This window comes from Mchenga conophoros, linkage group LG3, assembly GCF_057382185.1.
Source record: "Mchenga conophoros isolate Kocher_MC1m ecotype Shallow Benthic linkage group LG3, M_conophoros_male_GT1.1, whole genome shotgun sequence".
Taxonomy (NCBI): Eukaryota; Metazoa; Chordata; class Actinopteri; order Cichliformes; family Cichlidae; genus Mchenga; species Mchenga conophoros.
Genome location: NC_140528.1, coordinates 23584425 through 23597735, shown reverse-complemented (window position 1 = coordinate 23597735; position 13311 = coordinate 23584425). Strand labels below are relative to the sequence as shown.

General features: G+C 42.0%; 1 protein-coding gene across 4 annotated transcripts in view; it reads left to right on the top strand.

The window, feature by feature from the left end:
• Positions 1-6994: 6994 nt before the first annotated feature.
• The window catches only part of LOC146577744 (protein TANC1-like), a 44241-nt gene continuing 37924 nt past the window's right edge, over positions 6995-13311 (top strand). For 2 of the 4 annotated variants that reach the window (XM_085268309.1, XM_085268308.1), the window contains exon 1: positions 7238-7333. In XM_085268309.1, coding sequence (XP_085124435.1) covers positions 7306-7333 — 28 coding nt within the window. In that variant the 5' untranslated portion in view covers positions 7238-7305. Of the gene's footprint in view, positions 7334-12573; positions 12940-13311 lie in introns of those variants that run through there. The other 2 variants (XM_085268311.1, XM_085268310.1) reach the window with 2 other exon arrangements.

Sequence of the window (13311 nt, the reverse complement as noted above, 5' to 3'; positions counted from 1 at the left end):
CATCATGTTTGAACAAAGATAAGCAGCAGACACGTCTGTGTGTGAGTTGTTCAGGTTCAGTAAGAAGGTAATATGTCTGCAGAATTTGTAATTCTTATGAAGATATTGCTTGTACAATAAATAAAATCCCTTTAACTTCTTCTGGAGAGTGTCTTTATATATTTAGTCATTTTGGGGCGATCCTTTATTTAGTAGTAACTCTAGTCGGGGATATATATCAGAGTTTACTTTCAGATATGAGCATTGTGTTTCCTGTGGATGAATGAATGAATTATTTATTTATGTAATTTTTGAAAGACTGGCTCATGTAAAATCTCTGAAAGTATGACAAAGCTCTCCTGTTACACTTTATGGACACCTGAGCGTCACCATGAGGGCCTGTCTTTATTCACTTTATTCACTGAAATCCACTTTTATAATGAATTCACAGTAATCACTGACACCTTCAGAGCATTACATTCATTAAAGACGTCTTCTACACCTACTCTTCCAGACGACCGACACATACTTCAACCACTGCAGGTTAACCAGCCACTCATCAGTAAAGCAAAAACTAAATGTAAATGTCCTCATGTGGAAAAGACTGAAACACAACTCCCATATATCACTAATGTAACAGATCCATTTAGGGAGAGTGAGAACACTAGGCTGGATGTGGTTTAATGCAGGAACATTCATCATGTCTTCAGTTCAACAAATCATTTACATTGAATATGTGAGCTGGATGGTTACACGACACAATGTGATTGTCAACAATAACTGCAATGAACGCTGGTTTGAGGGCGGAGTCAAGGAGGCCATTTACGTGAAAAGGGAAAGACCCTCTCTGAATCAAGGAGGGGGCCTAAGGGTACATCTGTCACCATCTTACAATGCTGTGATTGCAGCCGTTCTCCAACTCTCTGTGAATGGTACTCAGGACCATTGATCAGTGGTTGTTGATCAATGGTCATGAGAATTTGCATAATCATGATTAAGGAACTGACCTCCCAGCCCATTGTTCCTTCAGTCGGCTGGTTTCTCTGACTGAAAACGCTACGTCCAGAAGAACAGAATCAACTTTTGGAGATTTACTTCCCTGATGATTGAGCACGCATCAAGACCTTTTAATCAGGCCAACAAATATCTTGTACTCAATTTTAGCAGCAGCCATTGTGACACTGATGATAAAACTTGTGTAAAAGTGCGAAGCTGTAAAAACGTAATTATAAAAAAGCGTTTTTGTAGCTGAATGTTACTGGATAGCTGTTTCATCTGTAACACATCAAAATAACCTGCTAAGGTTTAATAGGCTATAAGGAACACACTCACTTCCTGAGCCCTGGGCAATAAGAGACGTTTTGTGTTTTATGATTTATTGATATGTTTGATCCTTTCTGACCTGCGTTAATGAAGCAGTCATTAGAGCACCATGTCCGCTAGAATAGTTCTGTAGTTTGATGCTTGAGTCGTTGCAGACTTGTTGAAACTCCCTCACCCGTCAAAGCAGCGTCTTTGTTATTCGCGTCCAGCAGATGGCAGTGTTTCACTGTCTGACGGCTGTCTGAAGCTTCAGCTGGATTATCCGTTTTCATGTTTGATTAGAGGTTTGTGTGTGTGTGTGTGTGTGTGTGTGGGTTTTTAGCCACGAGTTGTCCACGATAAAGCATATTGAATGGCCTGTCTAATATTGTTAGAATTCTCCTTTGGGTTAGTTTCATTACTCAATCGGGACATTTATTTGGAAAAAGAAAAAAAGAGGGAAAAAAAAGAAAAAAAAAGAAAAGAATTAAAAATAAATAAATCCTCATAGTTTACATTTACAAATATCAATACTGAATGTTACGTCCCTCTGCAGCTTCTAATCGTCTCAGTGTTTTCAGCTGGTGCTAATTGGCCACACCTAGTCAGGTGTGGATAAAAGCATACCTGAGGCAAGCTTCCCGGCAGTGCACTAGTCTTTGCCTTGGTGGCACCAGCCATTTTAGCCAACCTGGTTTTCCATTTTAGGATGAAACCTCTTCTCACCCACACTCTGCTATTCATCTCTGTTTTTATGTTGCGGCTTTTGAGCCGGGTCGTAACACTGAAGATTACAAAGATCAACATTAAGACCAGTCTGTGCATTCAAAGCAGTGACAGAAAAGAGTGTGGGGCATTAACCCCCACTCACTTCACAGTTCACGTTCACAGCGAGCTTCGTCGAAATTTACAATGAGACCCTGAGGGACCTTGTGTTCACCGGCAAGTCCAGCAAGAGACCTGAGCATGAGATCCGCAAGACAGCCAGCAACGAATTGACAATCACTAATCTCACCTATGAGCGGGTCTCCAATGAGGATCAGGTACAGCAGACAGACATCTGTAGCTCAGAACAAATTAATTTCAAATCTGCTGACAAATTGTTACCAAACTTTGAAAATACATCAAACTTTATCGATGCTCTATGTTTTAAAACGTTCCCTCGTCCTCTCAGGTTCTCCGTCTGATTGCTTTGGCCAATCAGAATCGCTCCACTGCCCAGACAGCCCAGAATGACCGCTCGTCTCGCTCCCACTCAGTCTTCCAGCTGGATATTGAGGGAGTTAATGCCGGCAGGGATGTCAAGTGCAAATGTATCACACTGGAAGTACCAGCATCAGGAATGTGGTTTCTTCTTTTTGGATCTATAATATTTAGTCTGGTTAGTTATTGTTACTGTAACCAGTGCAAAATCTGCTCTGATGACTCAACGTTAATGTTTGAGCCCCTGAGCGCTAAAAGAAGTGTTTTGTAAAGTATTAAAACTACCTTTAATGGAAGGAAAAACGGATCACTGCTTCCTATAAGAGTTGGTTTTCTCTGTGTGTGTAGCCACTCTGTGCCTGGTGGACTTGGCTGGCAGTGAGCGAATGGTGAAGAGCCAGTCTCAGGGTGACCGTTTCAAAGAGATGACCGCCATCAACAGCTCACTGTCCAACCTGGGCGTCGTTATCGCCGCTCTGGCCAAAAAGGTCTGCAGCTGACTGGTTTTTTAAGGAAGCAAAAGAAGATCAGATCAGATGAGCATGATGTGTCTATTGGAAACAAGTTCAAAGAATTGTCTAATAATGAGTTGCTGTGCATCCACACTGCCTGACATATTTTACCTTTACAAATAAAGCAGGTACAACAGATTCATATACCAAAACAAATGTCAGGAACTTCACCAGATCACAGGGCATTGATCCTTTCTCTCTCTCGCTTTTTTTTTTTTTTTACTCATCTCTGGAATTTTTCTTTTGTGTTGATCTTTACTCATACCAAGGCTGCTGGCTTGGGGCTGGCTATGAGCTCTGGATAGCTTTAACTTTAACAACATCTTCTTCTTCCTTACCTTCTTTAAAATATTCAATGTTCAGCTGGGTGAGGGTGATTTAAGGGTCTGTGGAGTTTGATGTTGGAAACACAGTGAGGCGGTTTGCCTCTAACAACAGGTTAGTGTGTGTCTGTGAGTGTGTGTGCCTATATGTCTGTGGCACTGTGCACATATATGAAACTAGCTGGCTTGTAATCAGACATACTGGAAGCTGATCAGCCAGTCACTACTCCATGTCGAGAAGTTGAATATCGTCTGATTCCGATCCCTGGCCAGTTGATTGGTCCATTTGTACTTTGTACTAAGGATCTGACAGATTAAACAACATTTAATGTCGACTTTGAAGGATATTTGAATACTCTTTACGGGGTAATGTGTACAGAAGTTCAGGGTTGCGCTGTATGCATTTAAAAATGTCTTACGTTGTTCATAATCTAGCAGCTATACACAGGTCAGAGGTGGAAGTAGGTGGCACTTAAATTTCATTTAAATGAATGGTCTTTGATTAAACTGTTACTTTTCACATCATCTCTTTTAATCCAAATTACATAAATCTAAAAAAGAAATTTTCAGTGAAAATAATTTCTTTTGTGCATAGCTCAGAAATATGGCCTCACCATTGCCTCCTCATTTAGTTTGCATGGACCTGTGCAAATTAGTCCCCACCTCACCCTTTCAACCATGTGTCCTGCATGACTGAGCAGCTTGGTGCGAGATGCACTAGTAGCACAGCTCATAGCAATGACAAAAATGTAACACCAGCCTCCAATTTATCACTTGTAGCTTACCAGTGCCTGCACTGGTTTCTGGGTTTGATGAGAACATTAATAATACCAACAGCTCTGCTGATTCCTTAGTAGTCTATTAGTTTGCACTTTAGCATGGACACCCAGTCCCCTTTGCAGCATTGCTTATAATCACTAATCACTTCCTGTGAAGCTCTTCTAATTTTAATTTGCAATCTGACTTGCTTCATCTGCACTATGAGTTAGAACAAAGAAAACACACCTGTGCAGTGTCAGTCACTACTCGTTGTGTGAAACCTTTTGGGATCGAATACCATCTGTGTCACATTATATTCATCCTTCCCCATGTACGTCATTGGGTTTAGACAGAGCTGTATCGGCATGAGACGGCGTTAAGGTGACAGTTGCCACAGTGTGACGTTGTGCTGTATCTGTAGTAATAGCCCTAAAAGACGTCAGGGGATTTACTCAAGCTGACAGGAAGATGGCATAGTCTATTGATGCATTAATTCAACTGCCGTTTCTACTCACAAAGCCTCCAGTGCCTATAAAAATGCTGGGATTCCATTCTGAGTGAGGAATGAATAGCAAATTGTAACTCTATGATGCTGTATTTATCCACTGTTGAACCCCCCCCCCCCTTTTTTTTTTTTTTCCCTGACTGCACTCCTAGACTAGAGGACAGGGTGCCAGATTTTAAACTTTTCCCTTGCCCTTATATTTGTCTGATATTCTTGAACTAATAAGAATATCGGACTTGCTGATGAAAATTATAGTTATGCAGGAGAAAGTAATGCATGCCAAAGCAAGATCCAACACAACAATTTGGATTTCCAATACTCCAGAGTTGACATAAATGATTACCATGATTCAGTCATTCTGCCCCCCAAAGCAATATCATTGCTAACGTGCTGAATAATTTATGTAAGCTGCGATATAGTATCTTCCAGCTTGCAGCTTTGACACCACCCAGGATAAGATGTGCACTGGTGCCAAATGTGTTGCTGTCAGTTGCACGCAATTACGTTACTTTAGTTAACTCAAAATGAGTTTTGTGAGAGAATGCCATCTCTGCAAGTGTGGTTGTTAACTTCAGTAAGCAGGTTTCAGGAAAGTTAGCGAAACGAGCTGGTATGAAGTAAAGTCATGCTGCATAAAACCCAGTTCTTAATGGAAATCGGTGCCTCCGTCTCTCTCAGCTCTTTGCTGTGGTCACAGACAGATTGCTGGGAGGGTGCATTAGCTGCTCAAACCCACAGACCCACACAGACATGCAGAAAGTAACACTAGTTGTGCATCAAAATCTGTCAGTAATGAAGCCGTTATGAGCAACTATCAAACACCTGAACTTTGAAACGGACAGAACACAGTTTTGCAGAAATGCAGCATGTGCTATAACTATGGTCAGCTTGTTTTCCCTTCTTGATCCCTAATTCTACGACCCCTTTATTGTACACCCATTACAAACTATGAAATGCCATGTGCATGTAATTTTCGAGTCTAATTAGCTGTGTTTAGCTATCCTTTGAAGCTGTGACTGACTGGCTGCTTCACTGCTAACAGCAGATTCTTGAGCTGTATCTGCAGCAGAGGGCTTTTAAATCTGCAGCAGAGTGATGTTAAATTAAATTGTTACATCGGTGACTATGGCATGCTAGTCTGCTATGTACTTGAGTGGGCGGGTGGAGTGTTTTTGGGAAGGGGGTGTAAAGTACCACTGGTCTACAACATCCCACCCACACTCCTTAATAAAATTGTGCAGGAAGGAAAAGAAAGAACAAAGTCACAGTGCGTCCACAAGTCAGACTGATGCCTGTGATTAATGTTCTCTGTTCTTTGAAGTTTCACTTTGACTCTGATTTCAGAAGCACATTAATTTGGCTTTGTTTTGCATTAAAAGCTCCTTGATGGAATTAGTGAGACTTTGCAATGTCTTAACATTTACAAAACAGCTCCCTCAGAAGGTCCTTCACGAGGGGCCTGGACTTGACTGCATGTAGTTGTTTATAAAATAAAAATTCAAATTTTCACTAAGCTTGAATAAATAATTACATATTCTTCTTAGCAAGGTCCTGTAGTTTAGCCAGTCAGATCACGATGACTTTTAATGCCGTGGTCCGAGCAGGGTTTATCGTGACTGCTGCCATGAGAGGACTTCATGTTTGCCCAGGAAACCAGCGCAGGAATCACAGGGTCCAAGATGTGTTTGTTGTATTAATATTAGTGGTGATGCAACGTGCTGCGCCATTATGAAATCCAGATTAGTAGTGTGTGATGCAAACATGGCCAGCTGGCTGGCCGGCTCCAGTCCACTAACAGTGCTGATGTTCCTGTATCCAGCTGCCTGTCATCATGGAGAGTAAGTCCTTTCCTTTGCTTTTAAGATTGTGGTAGGTCGCTGTGTTGGCTCGAGGGGAGATTAAAGGAGTTCTTCTTCTAGAAGAGACACCTGTCTAAACTGAAGGGGTAAAAAAAAAAAGTCCATGTTTGGTTTTATATTGTTATTCCTGCTCTTTTGCATTTTCCCCTCCGACTAGTTGTTGCAGTTGCAGTTGCTGTTTGCACTGGATGATTCCAAATCATTCAAACGCTGATTCTTAACAATAACAATACATTACGTTCTATAAATCTGTGCAATATTACTTTCCGAGTTTCACGAGTATAGGAAGACGATCGCTGTAAATATAAAATGAGCTTCTGAGAACTGTTGATAGGGCAATCAGCAAAACCACCAAGCCACTCAAAGCTGAAAGTTCCATTACAGCTCGGTGTCTCACTAGAGATTAAGATGGATAAATGTTCATCGCACATAAAGACCATTACTCAGATATATCTTGTGCCTCTTCCCCTCATTTCACCTCCCTCACTTGCTGAAAATCCCTTCTCTCTCTCTCTCTCTCTCTCTCTTTTTTTTTAAATTTTTTTAATTTAAATCTGCTCTCAGCCACCATCACTAGTTCTTCAGAGAATGATGACCGCAGCGGCTCCAGCCTGGAGTGGAGTAAAGATGGCAGCCTAAGAGGCAGCGGTCGCCATGGCCTGGCACAGAGCGTGCGGGCGGACACCTGCTCTCCTGTGGCCGAAGAAGACTCCAGCAGTGCCACAGCAACACCTGCAGACACCCCATCCAGGACAGACCAGCAGCACCCTAACATATCTGCGGGTGCTCCAGGGCCACCACACCCTCCAAGTCACTCACCTGAGGGACCCATTGCGTACCCGCCACAGACATCAGCTTCCCTCATGATGCCGAGGCCAAACTCTGTAGCAGGTAAGACTCCTTGGTTTTTGAGGTCTTGACATCTGGAGCTCAAGAAGTATACAGGAAATGCTCTGTATACTTTTCATCTGTGACTGCATTGTGTTGCCTGTCAAGATCGTAACCGTGAGATACGACCTGTGCCAGAGGCTGACATGTGGCGTGCCAGAGGCTGACATGTGGCATGTCAGTTTAATCCAAGCGAGTGATAGACACCGAAGAGTGAGAGCATCTGTAGTAGGTTTAGAAGAAATAAGAAGTCAATAGTTCAAAGAACGGACTGTGCTTTTCAGAACAGGAGTATCAAGGCAGAAGTTTGGGATTAGACAGCTGCTGTGTGGTGTGGCTCGCCACTGCCTCGCCATGTCAAACCTAAGCACACGCTCCGGTCTGGCTGATCTGTTCTGCATTCCTGCCCTGGAGCCTCCCTGTTGTGGTTCAGCTTACCATATCCACACAGCTGTCACAGTTGTTGATATTTCCCCCTTCACCCCCTTTTCCCTTATGTCTTTTCACCCATACTATTCCCAGGTCTCCTCATACCTTATTGCTTTTGACCTCGGCCTATTTTTGGTGAATCAAACAGCAGTACGTTTAGCATTTTCCTATATATAATTTTGCCTAAATGCAGTTTGTAGCTAAGCTGACAGTATGAGTCATGTACAGCTTTTATCATCCACTCACTCACCCACCTCCCTTCTTTACTCCTTATCCCATTCAGGGTTGGAGGCGTTGCCTGCAGTTTATCCTCGTGGGGTACGCCCTGGACAGGTTTGACTAGAGATGCGCAGGACCCCCCCCCCCCCAAAAATTACCTTTCAAATGCAAAATATTATTTTTTATTACAAAAGACATGATCAAACTTTCCCTCAAGCTGCAGTAAGTTGCAAGATCTTCTCACACTTAGTTGAAAATAAAGTGCTCTGCTATTGCAAAGAGGCACAAAGAATTATACCCAGCTTTCCCTGACATACTTCACACTAGCAACATATTAGCATGTAGCTATAAGTTTGATTGCGACTATTTGCCTGCACCGCCGTGTACATGTTCCGCATGGACATAGACTCGGTGCATCTGTATTTTGACACGTAAGTGAATCTTGAACTAATCAGGAGTATATTTTATGGCTCAAATGTTAATGCAAGCTTATGCTAATGATTTTACTCCATAATTAGCAGGGCTGCCCATGCTTGTTGATAGAATGAATGTACACTTGAATAAACGTTGACGGACCAGAGTGGTATGTTAACTGTAAGGCTGTAGAAACAAAAGAGTGAGACTACATTAGAGTCCAACTCAAAGGAGCAAACAGAAAGAGAAGAAAAGACAAACAGTTTAGAGCACAGATGAAATGTTTGTTACATTGAATTTTGAAAGCAGACAATTCTGCCAGTGAGGGAAAATCACAGCAGGGGCAACCTGGGCTGAGCTGTGAAAAGAAGCATAAAAACATGAGTGACTCAGGTCAAACACCTGGCCTAGACAGAGACGACTCAAAGTTTAAAAGACCTCATGAGACTTTTTCCTCTAGAATCTTCCTTGAATATGTTGTTTTGCTTTACCTCTTTAGTCTGTATGTAGCAGCTGCCAATGTTTTGAAGTTCAGATACTTGACTCCTGCCTCCCTTGGGTTTATTCTTGATGAAATATAGTAACAGTTCCCGTGTGTCTACTTCTAGACTGTTTTCTCTCTTTGATAAAATCTAGTCCCAGTTCCTATTCAACATACCAGAGAAATGCAACTGTGTAATGTCCACTCTAGGCCCTTACAATTAGAAGCAGGTAAGCAATTTAACTTGTGAAGGCAGTAATGGAGTAAGATGGGATGAGGACAAGCTATAGAAGAAGTAAGGAGTAGTACATGGTAGGCTCACGGTACTGATATTTCCTTGCATACCATAGCTCATAGCTTGCGCATGTATTTTACACAGTGGCCACTGCTTTGATATTTTCTGCAGCCCACAGTTGGATGTGTTGTTCCCTGATGATTCTATTGTTCCAAGAGTCCGTACCATTTTTACATCTCATCATTATTGTGTGTGACATAAACCTGGACGGTCCAGGCGCACAGTGGCTCATAAAGCTTAACAGACCAGAAAATGTTTGGCTGTTTATGTGTGTTGGTTTGCGTGTGAGCACCGGTGTGCTTGTGTCTGTCTGTCCTCCCAGAGTTTATGGGCTGATGTCATAGTTATGCAGTGTTGCCCTCTGAGACCGGCAGAACACGCACCTTAGATTGGTTTAGGCCATAAATGAAGTTGTCTCATCGCGTCCTTGATGCTCTCTCCCAGGGTTTCGTCACACAGTGTAAAATCTTTCTTGGGGTCACAGCATAGCAGAGACGGCACTTCTGTTCAAGGAAATTGTATTCGGTAAAAACCCCCAAAAAGTAACGAGTCTAAAGAAGCAATGAGAGAAAAGAAGCTACCACGGCGAAACATAATATGTATTCATCATTAGTGCATTCATTCTGTGCCAGAACCTTGGTGACTATTGTTTGTCCTGTGTTTGTGAAACAGCATCTGAGATAATGAGCTGTCTGGTTAATCTATAAATTTCTCTTTATTTTATTGATAGATATTAAATAGGAGCACAGAGATTAAAGGCAGAAGCAAACAAATAATCATGAGTTCATTTAGGGCATAATTGCTTCATGCTACAGTATTGCTATTAGTTTTTAATTTTATCTTATGATTATCTCCACCAAAAAGACAAGGTGCTGGAAACATTCCTCAGAGTGATTGAAATTATGGCATGATATAGTTGCTGCTCATCCATGATGTGAATCTCCTGTTTCACTACATCCCAAACGTGCTCTATTGGATTGAGATCTGGTGACTGTGGAGGTAGAGTGAGTACTGTAAACTCGTTTTTATAGACAGAAGATGAGTACACTTTGGACACAAGGGATCGACATGGTTAGCAACAATACCCAGGTGGCCTGTGGCATTTAAAACCATGTTCAGTTGGTACTAACAGGCTAAAAAGTGCAGAGAACCACCACCAAGAATGGATCAATGCTTTCATGTTGTTTAAGCTAAATTCTCACCTTAAGCATTCAAGTGTCACAGCAGAAATCAAGACTCACCAGACAGTTGTTTGTAAAATGGCTCGTTGTTGGACAAAGGTCACACTTTCTTAGTGTCAGAGTGTATTTTGGCCATCTGTCTGATGCCGATCAACAGATGCATTGCTGGGCCTCTTGAAGTCTCCGTAATTATGTAGAAGGAATGTCTGCATATTGCTGAGAACTGTCGTTTGCACTGCCTTGATGTTGCATGTAGCGTGGGTGTCCCTAGGTTTTGGTGGGAGCGCCACTTTTTGGTGCCAACATGTCCTGTGACAAATTGCACAAATGTTACAAGAACAACATGAATTCATTTAGATTTGTCTTTAGCAGAGCTTTATATTAGGGATTGTATATTACTGTCCACCTCCTAAAGGAAACTGCTGCTGAGGCAGATTTAAAAGGTTGTTAAAATTGTTACTGATTTTCATCTGGCATCGAAATATTGCATTTAAAGATCTAATACGTGAAATAATCTACGTGTAATCATGTTTACAACAGCTGTTCATTAAATCTAACAAACGTGGCAGGTGCATTGGGTGTAAGATGCACTAAGAGCCTGAAATAAATGGGAACAGCTTTTTCCCGGGCTTCCAGGTGCTTTGTGAACTTCTCTATATCAGTTTCTGTGAAAGTGAAGCCAGTCTGCCCTGTTTCCCCCAAATAGTTCCATCAAACCAAAAAGCAGTGCTGTGGTAAATTAAACTTGATGTCAAATTTCAGCATCAGGATTAGTAATAAGCACTTGTAAATTAACTCTATGCTCTGGTGTTTTCTTTGTTTTATTATTTGCAATCCACTATTTACATCTATCTGTCGCCTCTATTGTAAGATCTTCTGTATAAACTAGAGTTGTTGATGGAATTTCACCTCCTCTCTGAGGTGATATACTCAGTTTATAAGAATCCTAATTTTGAGTAATTGGAGTTGAGCTTTTTTCTTTTTTCCTCTATAAAGGCTTACAGAGTCAAAGGGCCATATTAGTGTTGGCCACTGGAATTCCATGGTTTTGAAATCTTAGCCTGAGCTGCTTGTGGTTGGGTTTCTCAGACAGGGAGATTTGAGTGAGGGTCACCGTGGCGGAGGAATGGTGCTACAATGCTTGTGTGGTGTTTAGCTATTCAGCAGAGCTTTGTGGTTTGAGACAAAGTCAGGTATGGCGCACTCATTGCTCGCTTGTACTCCAAAGTCATACATTCCTCTGGCAAAGCTCGTGCGCCGGGCTCTCTTCACGAATGATAACGGAGCCAAGACTGTGGACTGCTGACAGGCAAATTCGAGGATATGTTGTTTGTCTACTAAAACACTGATGAGGTAACATCTGAATGCTTTTGTGTTTTATTAGAACGACTAAAATCATCTTAACCTTTTCCACATAAATACAACCTATGATTTAAAGATGTTTGCAAAGGTCACACAGTAATTACAAACTCATAAAGTGGCGTAGCCCTTAAATTTAATAATCTCACACTGATTTATCTCATTTGCTCTCATTTGCTGTCTTTCCCAGTAGTTTCTGAGACCATGTGGTCTATTGTATTGTTTTAGGCTGTGTGATCATGTTTAAAGACATGCCAACAGTGTGTGCGATGTCTCCAGGTAGACACGGGAGTCACTTCTGCTTCTGGCTTCATGTATATATTGATCTGTTTAGTGCAGAGTTTAAAATGAAAACAAAAAGAGGAAAGAAAGCCCATTCATTTTCTCGAGCATGAAAAGGTCACAGAGACATCTTCTAACGTGCCCTTTTTTCAGAGAATTGTTTGGTCCAGCTGTCACAGCAGGAGAAAAATAAAATCTGTTACAGATCAATCCGTTTGAAAGCCCCTTTTAAAATTGTGCTCGGCACTCCATTGACAGATTAGGTCTGTTGAATAAAGCTCTACTGTGCTATTTCTTTTATTCCATGCAAAACAAAGAAGGAAGGGGGGGAAATAGACTGACATCTTGCGGCCCTCCTGTGTCAGCATGAGGATTTAGTGGCGATTTGTTGCATAAAGCTGATTTTTCTCTTTATTCTCTTTTGAGTCTTGTCCATACCTCCCACAAAATCCACGTGATACTCTTTGTTGCACTCATTTATGAGTCTGCTGCTTTTTCGCCTTCATTTTTTTCCACATTCCCCTCTTTTAACCCCATCTCTGTGCAGTCTGGATTGTTGATTAATACTGCAGCCGTTGGATAACAAACTTTAATCAACCACTGCGAAGTGAATCTCTTGGTTTTCCGTTTATATTTCCTCTAATATTCTCAATTTCCCCCTCTGCTGCTTGCATACCGAGTTATTTATGTGTGTGTGTGTACGTGCAGCATGTGGACAGAGATGATGTACGCATACGTGTTAAAATTGTAGAGAGGGTGATGCTCTGTTGGAAGGCAGCGCGTTCATTTAGCAAGTGCCTAATGCTGTGGGTGCTGTGACTGACTGAACACTAGAGAGGAAGCAGCCAAGCACTCGGCTCGGCTGCCAGAGTGCCGGCATGGGAGCACCGGGGTGGAGGAATCGCTTTTGTGCCCTCGTCCACTGGGAACACTCTCCAGAGATTTAGCTGTGAGTTTACACCCTGCCTACTTGACTGTATGCCTGCCCAAGTATCTCGTCACTGGGGAGATAGAGAGGGCTTTGAGAATTCCCACCATCCTTCCTTGCTTTGGTCTTAGATGTAAGTAGTTGTAGCTGATGAAAGGTGGCATTTGCTTTACAGCAAAAGGTCTTCCAGGTCATGCGCGTTTGCTTTTATTGTTTTCTTTTCTCTTTGTTTGCAATTCCTTAAGCTTTATCCAGTGTAGATGTGTGTGTATGCACAATGCACTGCAGTAAAAGTAACATCAGGCCCTTCTCCTGTTCCAGTCAAAGTTGCGTTGATGGCAGCTTCCTCAGTTCCCGTTGCCAGCAGACCGGTTTTAATTAGCGGGACATTCC